The sequence below is a fragment of the Mirounga angustirostris genome, unplaced genomic scaffold (genome assembly GCF_029215605.1).
Source record: "Mirounga angustirostris isolate CCGP_5_RB_7025 unplaced genomic scaffold, mMirAng1.0.hap1 SCAF_4, whole genome shotgun sequence".
Taxonomy (NCBI): domain Eukaryota; kingdom Metazoa; phylum Chordata; class Mammalia; order Carnivora; family Phocidae; genus Mirounga; species Mirounga angustirostris.
The window spans coordinates 168,338,000-168,356,693 of record NW_026991712.1 but is presented as its reverse complement, the minus strand read 5'-3'; the positions used below and the strand labels follow the sequence as shown (position 1 = coordinate 168,356,693).

General features: G+C 45.7%; 1 protein-coding gene and 1 non-coding gene across 5 annotated transcripts in view; both read right to left on the bottom strand.

The window, feature by feature from the left end:
* The window catches only part of MECR (mitochondrial trans-2-enoyl-CoA reductase), a 29,471-nt gene extending 12,987 nt beyond the window's left edge, over positions 1–16,484 (bottom strand). Inside the window, exons 1-4 of one of the 4 annotated variants that reach the window (XM_064589648.1) lie at positions 9,220–9,370; positions 7,519–7,606; positions 3,862–3,959; positions 3,274–3,405 (exon numbers count right to left, since the gene is read on the bottom strand). In XM_064589648.1, coding sequence (XP_064445718.1) covers positions 3,274–3,405; positions 3,862–3,907 — 178 coding nt within the window. In that variant the 5' untranslated portion in view covers positions 3,908–3,959; positions 7,519–7,606; positions 9,220–9,370. Of the gene's footprint in view, positions 1–3,273; positions 3,406–3,861; positions 3,960–7,518; positions 7,607–9,219; positions 9,371–16,255 lie in introns of those variants that run through there. The other 3 variants (XM_064589646.1, XM_064589647.1, XM_064589649.1) reach the window with 3 other exon arrangements.
* LOC123860658 (U6 spliceosomal RNA) lies at positions 14,192–14,300 on the bottom strand. The gene has a single exon (XR_006794780.1). It is a non-coding gene; the product is annotated as a U6 spliceosomal RNA (small nuclear RNA).
* Positions 16,485–18,694: the final 2,210 nt, after the last annotated feature.

The window sequence follows — 18,694 nt, the reverse complement described above, 5'->3', positions numbered from 1 at the left end:
CTTCTCATGTGCAGCCTGAACTGTTTAGCCACCTCCTTACTGGCTTCCTGCCTCCAACCTCTGCCTTTCCAGAGCATTCTCTGCACTGCCCAAGTCTGGTCCACTCATGCTTCTGAACTCTTCCTCGGGCTCTCTCTGACCCTAGATGTGTGCCCTCCATGACTGGGTCCCCGCCTACCTCTACAGCCTCATCTGGTGTCTCCCTCAGGCCAGCCGGAACCCAGCCACACCCCTGCAGTTCTGACCGTGCCATGCCTTTTCCCACAGCCGCACCTTTGCACACACTGCACTCCCTGCCTGGAAGCCCTTCCTCACCTAGCCCACGGGGTGCTGAGTTCAAGCACCACTTCTTTGGGAAGCCTCTTCTCATGCTTCCCAAGACAGGGGACTCTTGCCTTTGTGTCCACCCTCTCTTTACAGCGCTTACTAGATTGTATTGTGCTAAGTGTTCTTTTTCTGTTCCTGGGTTCTCCATCCCCAGCCAAGAACACTTTGAGGGCAGAGACTGTGTCTGACAGGGGCTGGCGCAAAGCACCAGTCCCTCTTGATACAGTGAATCCTGCAGCTCTCTGCTCAGATGGCTGGACTTTTTCACTGCCAGGTGGGGCTGCAGGAGAGAGTGGAGCCATTCTTGGCAACTTTTCTTTTCTTTTGGAGGGGGGAGGGCAGAGGGAGAGAGAGACAGAGAGAGAGAGAATCCCAAGCAGGCTTCATTCCCAGCGCAAAGCCCAACACAGGGCTTGATCTCACCACCCCAAGATCATGACCTGAGCTGAAATCAAGAGTTGGATGCTTAACCGACTGAGCCACCCAGGCGTCCTTCTTGGCAGCTTTTCTGATCTCAGAGACTTCTGTTACTGTTTTTTCCTGCCTGGTACCTTTCTTTTACTGTTCCTTCCTAAGCTCTGAGGCTGTCAACCACAAAGCCCCATCCTCTGAACCACAGGGTGGGCAAGAGACTCAGCTGGGGCAATTGGAGTGGCCCAACCCCACACCCCTGGTGGTTTTAGGCCATAAGCATCTTTGCCACAAGCATTTTTGTCATATAATTCATTAGCCATAAGGCAATTTTGCCATAAAAAGTTAAAAAAATAACTGGTTGGCAGTTTGGTTTGACAGTTTGTTGGTTTCATCTACTGGTTGACAGTTTGGTTTCATTTCTCCATTGACACATCCCTTCCGTTTTATACTGTATAAACCTTAGCCCTCATAATGGTCTATACAGTAGCACAGAGTTTTGAGCCCACATTTCCCAGAGAACTTAGGAATGTCTATCAACAGAAATGTGACAATATGCCAAAACCAGACAACAATGCAAAAGGCTTTCACAACATAATACAAAGGCATTACAAATGTGCATCCTAGTATCTGGAAACTGATACTTCTCTTAAGCGAGGAAGAAATTTTAGCAAAAAAAAAAAGCATGATACCAATTCAGGAGACGAATCAACAAGCAAAAGCATCGTATGATACTAGGAATAAAAGACTTTGAAGACAAGCGCTTAGGTACCTTTTGTGGATCACGAAATAAAATCAGTATTTGTGCAGTATTGCTATGGATCTACACAACACATTTTGAATGTATTCCAACATTTTGTATTTTGCAATAAAGTCTTTTTAATTTTGTTACTCATTTTTCATGTTTCATGATGTCCTTTTTAATGAACGTCCTGCTTTTATTTTTCACAATTTTATCTTTTACAGCAAAGTTGCCTTATGGCCAATTAGTTATGCCACGAAAATGCTTGCAGTAAAGATGCTTGTGGTGACAGTGCTGCAAATGACGGGGCTCATGGATGAGCAAAGACCAGGCAGGGTCAGTCAGAGTCCTGCTAGCAGATGGATACGGCTGTGCTGGGCAGACTGTGTTCATTTGTTTGTTCTTAGGACGACGCAAACCTCAGGATGCTGGTGGCCATCTATGAAAGGTCAGTTTGAATCTCACCTCCACCACTTACTGGCTGGGTGACCTTGGGCAAGTTGCTTAATATTTTACATTTGTCTCGTATCTACCTCCTGTTGTGGGAATAACTGAGTTAATATATACAAAGTGCTTAGAACAGTGCCTGGTGCAAAGGGAGTAGACAATAAATATTTGTTGATGTTATTACATCACTATGTGGGAAGATTCCATCTGAGAACTAGTGAGAACAAGAGAATGAGCTCTGATATCACTGGGTTCCTGGATCCAGCAGTGCCTGAAGCCTTGCATCTCTTGTACTTCCCAGTTCCAATTAACCCCAACCAATTAACTTCTTCTTTTTTAACTTCTTTTTTTATAAACCAAGTTTGAATCAACTCTCTGTGATACCCGAAAGAATCTTAATACTGTAGTATAGCGGGAAAAACAGTGGCAACAAGATTTTTGGTGGGCTTTCAGTTTGCTGTTTTGAGTTTGAGCTTCAGTCCCTTAGACGTCCAAAGGGGTAGATACTATCTTCCCTGCTTCCCTCTTGTGGCTGCTGTCAGGATCCTTTGTATGATGTTTGTGCCTCAAAAACTGAAGCCCTAAGGAACAAAACTCATCAATGACTCCTTACTAGATATCAAAGAGAACCCTAACTCCTTAGCTTGGCTTTTGCAGGGCTCCCCCATGTGGCCCCACTACCTTTGTAATCTTGTTCATCATTTAAGCAATCCTCTGCCATGTGCAAATCCTCTGCTGCGGCTACACTGGATTTCTCACCATTTCCCACACTCACCTGTGTCTTTGCTCATTTCGTTTCCTCCAAATGTAATGATTTCTGGCTCACTGCCATCTAACATAATCCATCCATCCAAGGTCCATTCCAAAGAAGCCTCCTCCACAAAGCCCTCATCCTTCCTTAAGACTGTCGCTCTCTCTCTCACATTTGCATTCACACAGAGAGGACCCAGAAGTGCCCTCTGCTTCCCGTGAACTTCTAACACACCCTTTATTGAGGTTACTAGTTTGGAGATTTCTTCAATTAGATTTTAACCTTCTGGAGGGCAGGGGCTGTCTTATTTGGGTTTCCCACTGTATCTTATAGCAGGGATTTAGGGATGTAGGGATTCACAGCTCTGATCAACATAGGCCCAAAGAGATGAGAGAGGAGGTCCACCACCTCCAGAGCGGAAGAAACACAACTTCTGCTCTCCTGTTCCGCTCCCACTGCTACTGGTGGTGGGTGTATGAACTCAATAATAAACCCTGCATTGCTTAGTCACACTGAGCCAATGAGCAAACATTTCCAGTGCGAGTGAAATACAATCTGGAACAAAGACAGGCTGCAGACACCTGGAGAAACTCACCCAAACCGGCACTGGCTGGAATCACCCAGTCTCCTGGCTTCACCCCAGTCACACTGCCGCCCACTGCCACCACCTGTCCAACGCCTTCGTTCCCTCCAACAGCAGGCAGCTTGGGAAGGAGGCCATAATTTCCTAAGGGAGAAGAGCACAGAGGGTCACCCTGTGAAGTCTGGGCAGTGAAAGAGCATGAACTTTGGAGTCGGATCTAAGCGCGATCTGGCCTCTGCCTCTGATCTGCTGTGTAACTAACCAGACTCTCTGAGCCTTAGCTTCTTCATCCATAAAGGGGATGATATTTTTTAGCGTTCATGGTTATTATGGGGATTAGATAATGTATGAAATGAGCCCACCATATCGCAGGCACTCACAGTGGTTGGTTTACTCCCCACTGCAATCTTTCTAACTCTTGAAAAGCCTCACATTCCAGAGAAGGGAGGCCAGAGAGGACCGGTAGTCTGCAGATGGCTCATCTGGAGAGCAGCTGCTGCTAATCACAGGAATTTCACACCCACACCTGAGGAAGGATGAAAACGAGGTGGCGGCTAAGCAAAAAAGCCAATTAACGTAAGCCACAGAAACCAAGGTTACCTTGGATCATATTTATGTCAGATGGATTGATAGGGGCCGCCAGCATCTTCACATGGACGTCTGATCTGCCCACAGCAGCTAGCTCCAGGTTCTTCAGTCTAAGCACAAAGCGAGAGAGAGATGTTAATGTCACCCAGGCTAGACAGGGCATCTTTTGCTCAAATCATCTCCCCAAAGTAGGTTAGGCAGCAACATTTTTGAGCTGCCATTGTGTGCCCAGAAATTAGGGTTGTTAGAAGAGAGAAAGGTGCTATAGGGAATTAGCACAGGCTATGGGTTAACACTCTCATTAACTACATGTGGAAAATCTCTAGTACCCTCGAAATCCCCTTGCCCACTCTAAGACAGAAGCTAGTAAACCTTCTGCTGGCCTGGATTTGCCTTTTTTCCAAAACTTGCTTATCACAATCACTTGGTGTGCTTACTAATGCAGATTCTCAGGCCCCAGCTCAGACCTACTGAACCAGAATCTCAAGATAAGGGGCAGCTCAAGCAGTTCTCATAGACCACCATAACTGGGACACCCTGGGCTAGCTTATTTGTTCTCCGCTTTTTAATTTTATTTACGTATCTGTTAGTTGTAGAGCGGGTGAAGGAAATGGAAAGATGTGCTACATAGTTCAGAAAGAATTCCATGTGACTGTGATTCACCCCCTGGGGGGATGTCCCTTCTGGGTGAGAATCCTGGTCTGTCAGAAGCGATGCTGGATGGACCACTGAGTCTTAGGTGTGAAGCCCCACCACATGATGGCTTGTGTCGCCATGGGCAAGTTTATTCCCAACTCTAGGTCTGTTTCTCCCTTTGTAAAAAGGCGGGCGGTGGTGGTTGTTTGGACTTGCTCACTGCCAAGAGCTTCTTCCATTTCAGGTGGGACTTCTATGTGGTAAGGCTCTGGTCACAATGGGCCCTACACGATGGGACTAATGCCTATATGCACCAGAACTTTGGTTAATGGGTTAAACCCGCTAAAGGGCTTTTGAGGGAGCCCCGGTGATAAGAGGTGTGTGTGTGTGTGTGTTTAATAAAAGGAGACCTTCCAAAAAGTACTGACTGGTATCCTAGACCAGCGGTCCTCATGACTTTTAATTACCAGAGACTCCTTTTCTTTCTTTCTCCACACCAAGACTTCATGTTTGCAGCATTTCCCTCTGCCCAAATGTACTTGTTAAGTAATAACCCTCTTCATTTTCAGTTACCAAAGGCACATATAAGTGCCACACAGAGGTTCTTAGCATTAGGCCACAGTGTCAGTGAACTAAACTGATGTAATTCTATCCACTTCTGGCAGAAATCTGACCTTTTAATTATACCTGAGGCTCCGTTTGGGGTAAAAATATGATTTTCAAGAAATGTCTTGTACTAATAGTGGTAACAATGGTGGCAGGTATTTATGAGGTATTTGTCATACATCAGGTCCTGGGCTAAGGGCTTTAAATATATGCTCTGATCTAAGCTGTAACTCTCTTGTGAGGAAAGTGCTGATAATCCCATTCTGTCAAGTAGGAAATGGGGGCTCATCGAGATGATGAAACTTGCACAGGATAAGAGAACTGGTCGTGGCAGGGCTTCCCTGCTTTCAAAGTCGGCACTCTGATTTACCGTGCTCTGCATGAGCATCCTGAAGTTAGTCTGGGAATCCCCCCGACAGCCTCCAAGGACCCCTGGGGATCTCAGGGCCCCAGTCTGGGAATCCCTGTACTGGATCATGACCAAAGTGAGGGAGGCCCTGCCTCACTGCGACTGAGAAACAGCTGCAAAAAACTGAAAAAGAAACACTGTACAGAAAATAGTTAACTCAGAAGGAGTTATGAGCAAGCCAGAAAGAATAAAGAAAGGGCCTTTCTTGTTTAGGGAACTATTAAGGAATGTATGTATTTATACACAGCTGGAGGAGGGGAGTCCTTGTAATAACAATAATCATAATAACTACTGTTTGAGTGCTTACCACTGAGGCACTCTGAAGTGCTTTCCATGCCAGCTTTCTGCCATTATTCTGATTTTATGGCTGAGGAACAAAGGCACAAAAGAGGTAAATAACTTGTTGAAGGCCACGAGAAGTACTAAGTGGCTGATCTGATTTGAACCTGGTGGTCTGAGGCCAGAGAAGCCAGCTGGTAAGGGGCTAAGTGGACCAAGCAGAGAGTGGTAAGCTGAGCACCAGTCTGGAGTGGTGTGCAGGTGTGATCCTTGCTGGACCTTCCTGGGGAGCTGGAGAGGGGTTCCCAATTTCCCCAGCAGGTGGGGCAGGGAGCCATCAGCCTGACCATGATGTCTCTCTCTGAACACATGTGTAAGTCTGCAAGAAAAATCCTGCCCAGAGCAAATGAACTGTAGACTAGTTGCCCCTTCATATTATCTGTACTGCTTTTCTCTGACATTGTGACAAATAATCATACAAGCCGACACAGTCCACGCGCTCAAGCTACTTAAAGATATGCTCTTCCCTCAGCCTGGAGTTTCTTTTCCACAGCTTCTCCATGAAGCAAGAAATTCAATTCACCCTTTAAAATATCTTCTGACCCTCTTGGTCCTGAAAAAAATCACTTGCTCCATCTGCAGTGCTCTCGTTACTCAGAAGGGGTGACTATACCATTTAAGACCAACTTACGTTGAGTTTTTCAGTTTAGTTTATGAAGTCTTTTCATGAATTTCTTTCAATTGGTCACAACAGGTCTAAGTTCACATTCCTTTTCTAAAACTGCAGGTGAGATGTACGTCAGAACGTCAGAGTTCAGAACCACGTATTATCTATAACCCCCTGTGGGGTTATATATAGTATATAGATAATAGTATAGATAATAATGCAGACACATTATTTCTGCAGCAAAATGTATGAATATTCACACTAAGTGGGATGAATAATGACCACATAAAAACTTCACTGTAGATCAGGTTTTCCCTCCAAACGAGTTGTGAAACAAAAGAAGTCAAAACAGAACTGTCAGTTTGTAGAACTTTCTGGACTTTGGAGTTGCAGATTCCAATTTGGATTTGGATCCAGGTCTTTCAGACTCAGTTCAGGGCTCTTTCTACCTAACCTCCAGTTTTATAGCCAGAATGTGCATGTGTACTGTCTCCTCACTTGGCTACGAGCTCCTGGAAGGCAGAGAACCCTTAGTCTGAACTCAGTGTTTAGCACAGTGCCTGGGACCAAAGCAGCGCTCAAGAATGCTTCCTAATGAAATTACCCAACTCTCCTCCCTACTGAGAAAATGTGGCTTAAAAGTGCCAGCCATTTTTAGGGAATCAGGGGAGAGGCTCGAGCCATAGGGATTTAGCTATTGAGGCTTATACTCGGCTCTTCCTGGTTCTGGGCTGTTTAGGAAAAGAACTTTAAAGGACGGGTACAAATAAAAATGGAGATTGTCTTTAAGAGAGTTTGGTCTAAGCAAAACCCATGGCTCTTTTCCTCACAGGAAAGTGCAGATCAGGTTTGCAGTAAATCACACTTTAAAAATCTAGATGACCATGGTCAAGATGGGAATATTGGTGGATCTCAGTTCACAGATGAAGGGAGAAGCATGGGTTTGAATCCTGCCTTGGTCATTTATCAATTAGATAAACCTCAAAATACTCATCTGTGAAATGGGGAGAACACTAGAGTCCAGCTCACAGGATTAAATTAGTTAATGTAAATAAAGCATTTGCTAGAGTACCTGATACACAGTAGATGCTGAAGAGAGGGTAGCTGTTATCAGTGGCAAAATAGCCAAGGAATCCTTTGGAACAATTAGCTGTCGATCCCTTTGAAAAGAATAACTGAATCACTGAAAGGAAGACAGTACCTTTTTGTAAAACTCAAGTAAATTTAACTCAACGAATATTTACTGACAGTCCTACTCAGTGTCAGGTACTCTCTTAAACCAAGGGGTTTAAAGAGAAAACAAATTTGCCCGGGGCTTGACATGGTCACTGCAAGACGTGTGGCTCGAGGGAGAAAATGCAGGATTAGCAATTGGGCTTTGGAAGAATGGTACCTTAGTTGGGGCTTGAAGGATAGCAACTGGGTGGACTGAGGGAGGAAGACAGGCTTTCTTGCTAGAGAGAATGGCAAAGAATCTGACTTGGTAACTGGCCTGGCAGTAGGTGCAGTCTGGACAGGAGCCACAGGAATGGAGGGGTTTTTATAACCTGGAATCTCTTAAACAAGAAACGCCATTGATGTCACTTGGTGACCAACTCCATGTTGGGGGGAGGCTGTCTTTGATGGCCCCCGGGCTTCTGGGGTGGGCAACTGGATGTTGACAGAGGGAGGAAGGAAAGTGGTTTGGGGTGGGGAGGAAGGTGTTACATTTGGAGCTTGAAGCAGGCACCTTGCAGTATGGTATGGGGCAGAGGGCACTCCAGGCTAGACAGAGCTGTGAGCCAGCTGTGTGCAGCTGGAGTCCAGGCTGGCAGATCATCTTATTTTGGGTGATCTGGCTGAACAATTAAACGACAACTAATGTTGACAGTTTACTAAGCTCGAGGCATTGTTCTTAACATTTTATATACATGATGCTGTTTAGTGCTCAAAACACCTATCAGGAGGGTGTTATCACCCCAATTACAGATAGGAAACTGAAGCTCAGAAGTAACTTGCCTAAGGTAAGGCTGTTAGTTGAGTGGCAAAACTTGATCTTAAGCTTGACTCTGAAGCTCAGACTGTTGAACACTAAGCTGGCCTCCTTTACACTGTTGGTGCAATTCCCATCCTGAGAGATGGTATTAGGTATTTCCCTGGGGTAAAATACAAAATGCTGCCTACTAATCGCCCTTCCTAAGATTCAGACTGTGCATCGGAGTCACAAAGGCTGGGAGAAGTCATAGGGGAAAAAGCCCATGTGCCTCTGTGTAATCCAGAGCTTCCAGAGTTAACTCAGCTGGGAACACTATTTTCAAGGTACACCGAATACATGCCTGCCCCCAGACAGCAGTTCCAGAAGTGCCGCACCGGGCTATGACCTGCTCCCAGTCCTCTTCTTTGTCCTCTGGGTAGCCTAGCTGCTCTGTGCTGGCTGAAATTCAAAGCAGTGGGAGGGAAGGAGAGCAGGGCAGGGACGAGGGTCTAGGAGACAGAAAGCTGAAGCTGCAAACACAGGTGGGCGAGGGCAGGGGCAGCCCTGACACATGCTGCTTGCCCGGCGGGAGGTGTGTTGGTCCAGCTGCATCTCACCAGGGAGACCAGCCCCAGCCTGCCCCGTGGAATGCCATTAACACCATAGACACTGCTGTTCCTGCACATAGTTCTAACAGCGTCGTCAAGGATACCATTCTGCCGAGACAGGAAGGAAAACGGGGGCCAAGTCTGAATTCCAGGAGTTGGACCTCTGGTGTAATGATAGCAATTTCTTCCTTTCTTTTTTAAAAAAACTCACCAAAGGAACCGGTGGCTGTGTTCTGGAGTGCAAATGAGGCACCCAAACACAAGTCTGGCTAGATCTCAAGTCACTTCCCCGGGACTGTTCACGGCCTTCCCCTGTTAGTGTAATGGCGCCATGCAACTCGGAGGGATGCCACTGTCTTCACTCAACAGATCCCAGACTGGATAAGGTCACAATGGCTCCTTTGAGGCCAAGGCTGTACACCTGTGATGTCATATGAACTACAAGGGAGACAAAAGCGGGCAGAAGAAAGAGCCTTTTGAGATGGGGGAAAAAGAAGCCAGTACTCTGGGGACTGGCTCAATTCTATTTGCTATGTAAGGCAGGCACTGGCCAGCTCTGTGAAGATCTCTTTCCCGCCTTCTGCATTTAATTAGCCACCATTTGTACTTATCTTGCATCTTCTACTCAATCACCTCAAATTGATCAGTATCATTTTGAGCAGGAAGAATAAGCAGGGAGAGACTGCCATGGGCCACAGAGACTTTCTCACCCTGCTCATTACAGAGAGCCAAGAATGTGTGTCCACCATAGGGCATTGGGTGAAGGTAACCTACATCTTATGTGGCTCTCTCCAGTCTGTCTGCAATCCCCATGGTCACGAACAAGCTGCATCCTGTGGTTTGTTGAAATGCTTGCTATGCTGGGTATATTGTCCAGAGATCTGATTAATAAATTAATAAGCAGGGCACACTGGGAATTGTGGAAGAATGAAGCTCTTTGGCTCGCAGCTTTGTAACAGCTCACCCCCCCAGCAGGGGGCTTTTAAAGGAGGCCTGGGCTCTCAGGGAAAGCTCTTTCCCCGAGCCAAGCTCATACACTCCATGTCTCTTGGTGTGCTAGGCATACCCACTTGCCTCCCTGTGCCTCTTCTGGCTTCCCTGCCTCAAAGTAATCTTGCCCTCTCATCATTCAGAACTGCTGGCACTTCAGTACAGTCATTTTGAACAGAAAGGAATTAGAGACTTGGAGGAACTTCTGGAAGTTTCTACACAGGGTTGGCAAAGAAACCCTCTCTCTACCTTCTCAATCCCCTACTTTCTCTCAATTAAGATTACCAGTAAGCTTGTAAGCCCTATAATATTCTGCAGCTGCTGACAGCAGGAAATGGGCCTGAAGGGAGCTGCAGAGTCTACTCCTTCATTTGCTGAGACCTAAACTTGTTGATCCAAAGAACAAGACTGGGCCACAGCAGGGGGATCGAGTCCCTACCTGCAGCTGCTTTTGTCTCTTCGACAGGTACAAAGATGACCATGCCTCCCCTGCCTGGCGGGCTGCTAATTACGATACCAACCTGGAGCAAAGGGGGCCCTTGGTCAAATTTTGTATCCAGGACCCCTGATTTCTAGTCGCAGCACCGCTTCCTGGAGTTTGCTAGAGCCACCACCGGCAGGCAGGCAGTCCAATGTCTACTCAGTTTCACAGCTCTCAGAGCTGGACAACTGCTGGATCAAAGAGCATTCAGTCTCATATCCATTCCCATGGCTGCAGGATTATGTGGAGAAGAATGTTAAGGCCTCACTTTGTCTTGGCAGGAAAAAGTGTCTCTTGGGGAGAATGAGTTAAAGAGGTGTATAGGTTTTGAGTTACATAGAAAACAGAGCTTGATGGTTTGTCATTGCCATAGAAGATGGGGTGGGGGGAGAGACAGCATGTGTGCCCCTCTTTACCACTGCTGACCTTGGTCAACCTCTTCATTTTCTCAAAGAATAACTGAAAAGCCTGGAGACTGGAGTGACTTCCTCACTCTAACAATGAGTGGCAGAGTGGGGACCAGAACCCAGGCCAGTGCCCTTGCAGGTGGGTCCCCACTGACACATCCTGAGCCACAGAGTAACCTCATGGCATTTTTGCTTCCCTTGTCACCCCCTCCAGAGTGGGGAAGGCCTGGAGCCGCACCACAGAACTGCAGCAGCTACTAGGAGGGCCAGACAAGCATAATAACTTGGGGTTGCACTGGTCGGGGGGGCAGCTCTCCTCCCACACTCCGTACATAGGGAAAACTCCTGTCTGGTGTACGATACTTCAGAGTATCACCCTCAGGGTTTTGGCCCTCAAGTCACAGCTTAGTGTGAAGTCCAGAGGGAAGGTAATATACAGGTGTTACAGGATGTGGAGTCCAGCTTGAGTCTGAGTTCTGTGATCTCAAGCTAGTCCCCTCAGAGCCTGATGCAGCTGACACCTCCTTCAAGGATCACGTACTGAGTGCATGGTAAGCCCTCAATAAATATTCACTAATCAGACACACCAGGTTTTCTCTTCCCTCTGGGCTTTTACACGTGCAGGGGCCTCTGCTTGGAACACTTCTACACTTTTCCTCATATACTGCACACCTGATCTTCTATGGGACTCAATCTAGACCTTGTGCCTTCAGAGAAGGCATTCTGACTATTCTGAGGGGTTTAGATACCCCTCTTCTGGGTGTCCACAGCCGTCTAAACATATCCTGACATGGCACTTGTCTCACTGGGCTATAGTCACCCATCTCCTGGACTCAGGTGTGAGTACCTTAAGGGCAAAGACCTCAGATTATTCACCTTTGCATCCCCAGCCTTGCCTTGCATATAGTAGGCCCTCCAAGAATAACTCCTGGCTAACTTACTAAATCAATGAGTTCTGTTTCCTCCTCCTTCAACTAATGACCATAAAGAAGGGCTCTAGGAGACAAATGAACAAAATCCAAATTCTCAACTGAGTGCCAAACCAAAATCCTGTTTTTTTCCCCCAAGCATCACAATTCTGGTTTAAAAACCAAGTCACCTGCATAGAGTTTTGGTTGTAAACACTGACATCAACTGGAAAAAGAAGTCCTCTGAGAGTAAACAGTATCCTATAGTGAGGACTCACACCCCATACAGCCTGGGTCCTCACTACCTGCTCCCCCAAATCCCATCTGGCCAAGACAGAATGGGTTTGTCCAAGGGTTTCACAGCTTCATTTCATTTTGTGCTAGCAGCATGCAGGTGAGAAAGCCATGATGACCAGGATGCTATTTTATCAAAGCTTCAGGATCTTGAAAAGGGGATCAGAAAGAGAATAACATTCCTACCATCTTCCCCAGGGTGGGGCTGCCCTTCCTATGAAGGATAAAGATTTGGGGTCACCTGAATGGCTTATAATTTCCCCTTCTCTTCTGACATATCTTCTTCCCCATTTTGTATGCCATCTCATTCTCAAAAAAACATTTGAGATGATTGTCATTGTTTCTTCAGGTCTATATCAAGGACTTTTATTAAAGAAGGGGCTTCCTAGTTGTATGATCTTGGGCAAGTGACTTTCAAGCTTCTTAAGCCTCAGTTCCTGTATCTGTAAAATGGGGATAATAATGACCAAACTGGATTTTTTGTGATTTTTAAATTCCATAATATATGTGGAGAACTTAGCCCCATGCCTGCCACATAGTAGGGGCACAGTAAATGAAAGCTGTCTTTACCATAAGACCCAGAGAATGGCAAAGTTCTGAAAGGGGACTTTCAGGAACAAAAGGAAAGAGGACATTGGAGTTTCCAGGAACTATCTGATAGAGAATCCAGAACTCTGCACAAGGGCTATGAGCATGGGGACCCCTGAAATTTCTAGGGCTTGTATTTCTCCCAAGTTTGTCATTTTCTCCTGCAGTCTTACTTCATTTAGAGCAGTCATTCAAACCTTTAAATGAAAAAGGCCCAAGTGCTTATTTGGCAAATTCATTTTGGGGGGAAGAGAAAAAAGCTCTAGGGGCTGGGGGAACAAGACTTAATAGACCAGCTGGAATGTTTGGGGGCCAACAGGAATGAAGAGAAGGACATTCAGAGATCCCTGGAAGTCTCATTCTGAGGAGTTCTGCAACCCCTCAGACCCGAGCAGACTGTTCCTCGTTTCCTCCCTGCTTTTCACAGTGCAAGCACCACAAACTCTGCCGGTTTGGGGAACACTCTGCTCAGGCTCTGAGTGGTTCCATGGCCCTGCCTGGTGTAACCTGACCCACACACCCAGTCACCGGCATATTTAAAGGACACCTGATTCTTTCTGTGACAGTGTGGTTACCCTAAACCTCCAAAGACATGACTACAAAGAAGAGAATCCCAGCCTCTGGCTTCAGTCCATACACAAATAAGTCAAGTTGCCTGAATCTGGGTCAGAAGGGTAAGCCACTCTTCTGGGGCAGAGGGAGAATTACTTCCTGCCTAACAGTCTGTATCCACAAGGGCAGTGGTTCTCAACCCTGGTCAGGGCATCAGAATCACTTGCGGAGTTTAAAAAAACACAGATGTTCGGGGCCTTCCTAGACCTACTAAATACCTCAGGGGAGGCGTCTGGGAATATGGAATAAAAGTGCCATAGGTGACCGTGGTGTGAAGCCAAGGTTGAGGAATACGGCATGAAAGTATCATGTTTTGAACTTCTGGGAAATTACTAGGGCTCCACACAAGGAGATGAGAGCTTTCTTTTTTCTCTAAGTGGCATCTGCTACCAGACCAGTCTGTTCCAGATTCCCTGGCTCTCCAAGAGGAGGGAACGAATCAGGAGGCAACTGCACTCAGCTGCCTAACCTTCCCAGGCCTTTCCAAAGGGTCCCATCCTCATCACCACAGAACTCAATAAAAACAAAACAAAACAAAACACTTCTTATAGAAATTAGATTCATAATTAACATTTTTGGAGCACTTGTTTTGTGTCAGTTCCTTTACCAACCAAGTAGAAGCCTGTGAGAGGCACCACATCGTTCCTGTTTGGGGTGCGTTCCTGGAAAACGGTGTTCATCAGAGCTTTACCAACTCATTACAGCACAGTCCTCAGGGACAGGTCTTCCTGACACAGTGATTATTACCTATGATTAACATACAAGTTGAGGGTTACTGACTGATGTGTCTTCTCAATATTTTCTCATGGTGGATGTGGCTAGGGTGAGTGCATGACCCTGAATTTAACTGAGGCTTATCTCCTCCAGCTGTCAAAACATCTGGCTTGAATTTTTTTTTAAAGGAAAAATATGGAATGCCTCATGAATTTGCGTGTCATCCCTTGCGTGAGCAGGGACCATGCTAATCTTTGTATCGTTCTACTTTTAGCATATGTGTTGCTGAAGAGAGCACTCTGGCCTGTATTTCGGCCATAAAAATAATTCCACGTTTGCCTATCCTTTGGAAAACAACCAAACCATTTGCTGGGAATCAGAGAGTTGTAAACAAGGGATTGTAGGAGAGTATGCAGGCGCTTTTTGGTGGAGAGCATTAGATTGATTGCAGCTATTTAGCACTATTAACTATAACTATACCTGTACTGTGTCCACATTTATAATGATGTAACTGAGGCTCAGAGAACTTCAGTAACCTGCCAAACACACAGAGCTAGGATGGAGTAAGGACTGGACTCCAGGTCTGATTCCCAGACCAGTGCTTCTGCCTTAGCTCCATTAGAGTGACCCCACTAGCCCTTCTGAATGGTTACAGTCACTTATGTGTAGATTTATAATGGCTGATAATTCACATACTGTTTTTATCAACCACATGCAAAAATCATGGATTAAGATCCAACAGAATTTTAGGAGAACATATTCATAAAAGTAATGAGGGCTCAGAGGGACTGAGTGACTTGTCTAAGATCAAACAGCTACTAAGAAGTAGAGTCTGTATTAGACCTTAGGTCTGTAAGGCTCCAAAACAGAAACTCTTTTTAACTGGCTAAAGGCACATACATAGTGTGATAGAGAAGAAATCACATGAGATAGGAGTAGAAGCTATGGGTTCCTATCCCTGTTCTAATCCTTATTAGCTATATCACTTTGGACAAGTCCTGTTTTGTCTTCTGCAAACTGAAAACAATGGTCTCCCACCTGCTTTCTGGGAAGTGAAGATTCAAGTGGACATAAAAGCATTCAGAAAATACTCTAAAAAAAAAAAAAAAAAAATGGTAATAGAGCCCAGGAACTCAGGCAAATCAGTAAGACCTCGGTTTAAATTTCGACTCTGCCACTAACTGGCTATGTGACCTTGGACAAGTGATTTTACCCCTCTTACACTTCAGTTTTCTCACTGACAAAATGGGGCTAAATCAAGTGCCTTCCCCAAAAGTGACGATTAAATGAGAGCATCCATTTGGACACATCCATTATGTGCCTGACACATAATACCCGGTCAGTAAAAGTCATTGAGGGATAAATGGATAAAGAAAATGTGGTATACACATGTATAATGGCATATATATATATATATATATATATATATATATATATATATATATATAAAGCAGTGGAATAATGTCCATAATAATGTTATACATTAGATATATAAAATAATGGAATATTATTCAGCCATAATAAAGAATGAAATCTTGCCACTTGAGACAACGGATGGACGCTGAGAGCATTATGATACATTAAATAAGTCAGAGAAAGACCAATACTGAATGATCTCACTTCCATGTGTAATCTAAACAACAACAACAAAAAAACCCAACCTCATAGACACAGAGAACAGACTGGTGCTCAGGTGTGTGTGTGTGTTTGTGTCACATAGGCACCAAATGGGTGAAGGGAGTCAAAAGGTACAAACTTCCTGTCATAAAATAAGCAAATCATGGGGACCTAACGTACAGCTTGGCAATTACAGTTAGTAATACTGTACTGTATGTTTGAGAGTTGCTAAGAGAGTAGATCTCGAAAGTTCTCATCAAGAGAAAAAAAATTCTGTATCTATGTATGGTGACAGATACTAACTGGACTTACTGTGGCAATCATTTCGCAATATATACAAATATCGAGTCATCATGTTGTACACCTAAATCTAATATAATACTGCATGTCAACTGTACCTCAAAAAAAAAAAAAAAGTTAGCCACTATCACCGTCATTAATTGTGCCTCTCCGGCCTTCAACTACCTGGAAGGACCGACTTTCTGAGCTACTCAATGCGCCCTGGGCTCAGTTTGGGTCCGATTTTTCCCTGCCTTCTTCCTCTACCCGCTCCCTCCTTTGTCAGACCCCCTTCTCCAAAAGCGCGCCTTAACCCCCTCCAGGAACCCCTGGCCCCATTTCGGCGCCGTCTCTTACTCGACGACCTTGGCTGGGTCCCCGTGGTGCCCATAGACCAGCGCCCGGACCCGGGAGGGCTCGGCAGATGCGGAGTAGGGGGCGGCGGCAGACCAGCCGCGGCCCCAAGCGAGGAACAGCTCGCACCGCAGCCGCGACCCGGCTCGCGCCGCCAGCAGCGCGCCGCAGCCCCACATGCTTCCCCCAGACAGCTCAGAGCCCTACGTCAGACAGCGCGCCTACGTCATCGGCCTGCGTCTGCGCGTCTGCGCCGCGCCTCCCGCCCCGCCCCGTCGCGTGAGCACGCCCCTTGCTCTTTTTTAAAAGGTCGTCCCCTTCCTCCGCAGCCCGCGCGGTGGCGCTTCGGGAGACTGCGCGGGGCGGGGCGTGAGATGAGGGGGTTGGAAGTACGCGAGGGAGTCGCGGAGACTCAGAGTAGGAGCGTCTGAGACCGGCCTAGATTTGTGTCTACAGTCTGCGATTTGGTGTTTGATTTGGGGGAAGTCATTTACCCTTCCCTGACCTTAGTTTTTTCTTCTCCCCACCGTTTATTGAGTGCTCACTGTGCCAGACCTTTTAAGACATCACCTCATTTATTCCCTGCTATCCTGTAACAGCATAGGGAGGTAAAGTTTACTTCCCTACCACTGCATGAGTAGAGTAGATTTAAGTTGATGTGGAGGCAAGAGTACTGGGCTTGGATTTAGGTTCAACTCCTAGTCCTGCTGCTTCCTAGCTTGGCCACCTTGGGCTGGTGTCTGAAGCTCCCAGGCTCTTTTCTCATGGGTACAGTTGGGGGACAATATACCTCCTTCAAGACTGTGGTGAGGATTGGATGAAACATTAGAATAATGTTGTGGACAGAAGAGCACACTGTAAAATGCTAAGTGTGTTCAGATATAAAGGAGGGATCACAAGGAGGAGGGCCCCCTCTCGAAATGCTTACAGTGTAGAAGGGATTTATTTATTTTTATTTTTTTTTGTAGAAGGGATTTAATAGGACAATGGAAGTGCTTTGTAAGAAGATGTAGCCCAGTAAAGACACTAGATCATATTTTTAGTGGACGTGAGACATGAACATAGCTAAAACCCTAGTTGGTAGAATAGGACAGAGGGCACTGTTGGAGTCCGAAGGAGAAAGTTGCTCTGGAAGGAGCCGGGGTGGAGATGGGGGTTCTTGCAAGAGGTGCTGTTGGAGCCTGTCCCACTCAAAATCTTCAGTGTGCATAAACACCTGAGGTCCCATCTCAAGCCAACTGAATTAGAATTTGGGGGACAGGTCCAGGACTCTACAATTCCTACAGGCTTTCAAGAATATTCTGATGCAGGTGGCCCAGGAAACAGGCTTAGACAAACACTGAGTCAGGGCTTTGAAGATTAAGAGTTCCTTTCTCTAGATTTTATTGACCCAAAGACTGGCAGCTCAAAGCCTTTTCTCTGAGGAGAAGAAAGCAAAGTGCTCTGACGAAAGCTGCAGGTGGCTGGATTTTGGCAAAACTGGCTTTGAGTCTTGGCTCTGCCATTTTTCCAGCCATTTGATTTTGGACAAGTCACTTGGCCTCTCTGGGCCTCCATTTCCTTATCCTTAAAATGAAGGAAATAATGGTATTTGTTTCAAGGCTGTTGTGAAAATCAAGTGAGCTATTATTCACTTGAAGCATTTAGCACAATGCTTGGCACATGAAAGCATTTGATAAATGTTATTAGGTTATTGTGATGATTAAATGGGAAATATCATATGTAAAACATCCAGACTAGGGTCTGGCTCATACTATGTGCTGAAAAATGTTTATACTTGTTCTTATTATATTAGAGAAAGTAGATGTCCCATGATGGGGGAAAGATTCACACACACTTGTATGTGAGTGCCCATATGCATGTGCACACACACACACACACAAATACCCAGTTTTGCTTACCTTCTGTTTTCACAGATCTACTTCTGCTGAAGACTCTCTAGGTGACATTAGGCTGTTGACATTACCTTCTCTACCAAATTGGCTCCTCTGAATTCCCTGGACAGCCTGGCTGGAAAGCCTGGAGAATCATCTAGTAGGTCTTCCTCCTGGAGGCTGGACTTAATCCCCCTGTTCATCCCAATAGCCCCCACTTTCAGTCCAGGACATCAACTGTGTCAGCAGCCTTCTTCCTAGCTGAAATCCTCTCCCATCTCTTTCCCTCTGATTTCCTTCTTTCTCAGGCCTCCAGAATGATTTTTAAAAAAATATTTTATTTTTAAGTAAGCTCTACACCTAATGTGGGGCTGGAACTTATAACCTTGAGATCAAGAGTCGCATGCTCTACCGACTAAACCAGCCAGACACCTCCAGAATGATTTTTTTTTAAAACAGAAAGATCATATTTTGTCTTTTCCTTGCTTAAAGTCCTTCTGTGACTCCCCATTACTTAGATCCAGAAGTCACAGTTCTTTGTAGAACACCATGAACTATTGACATGTTA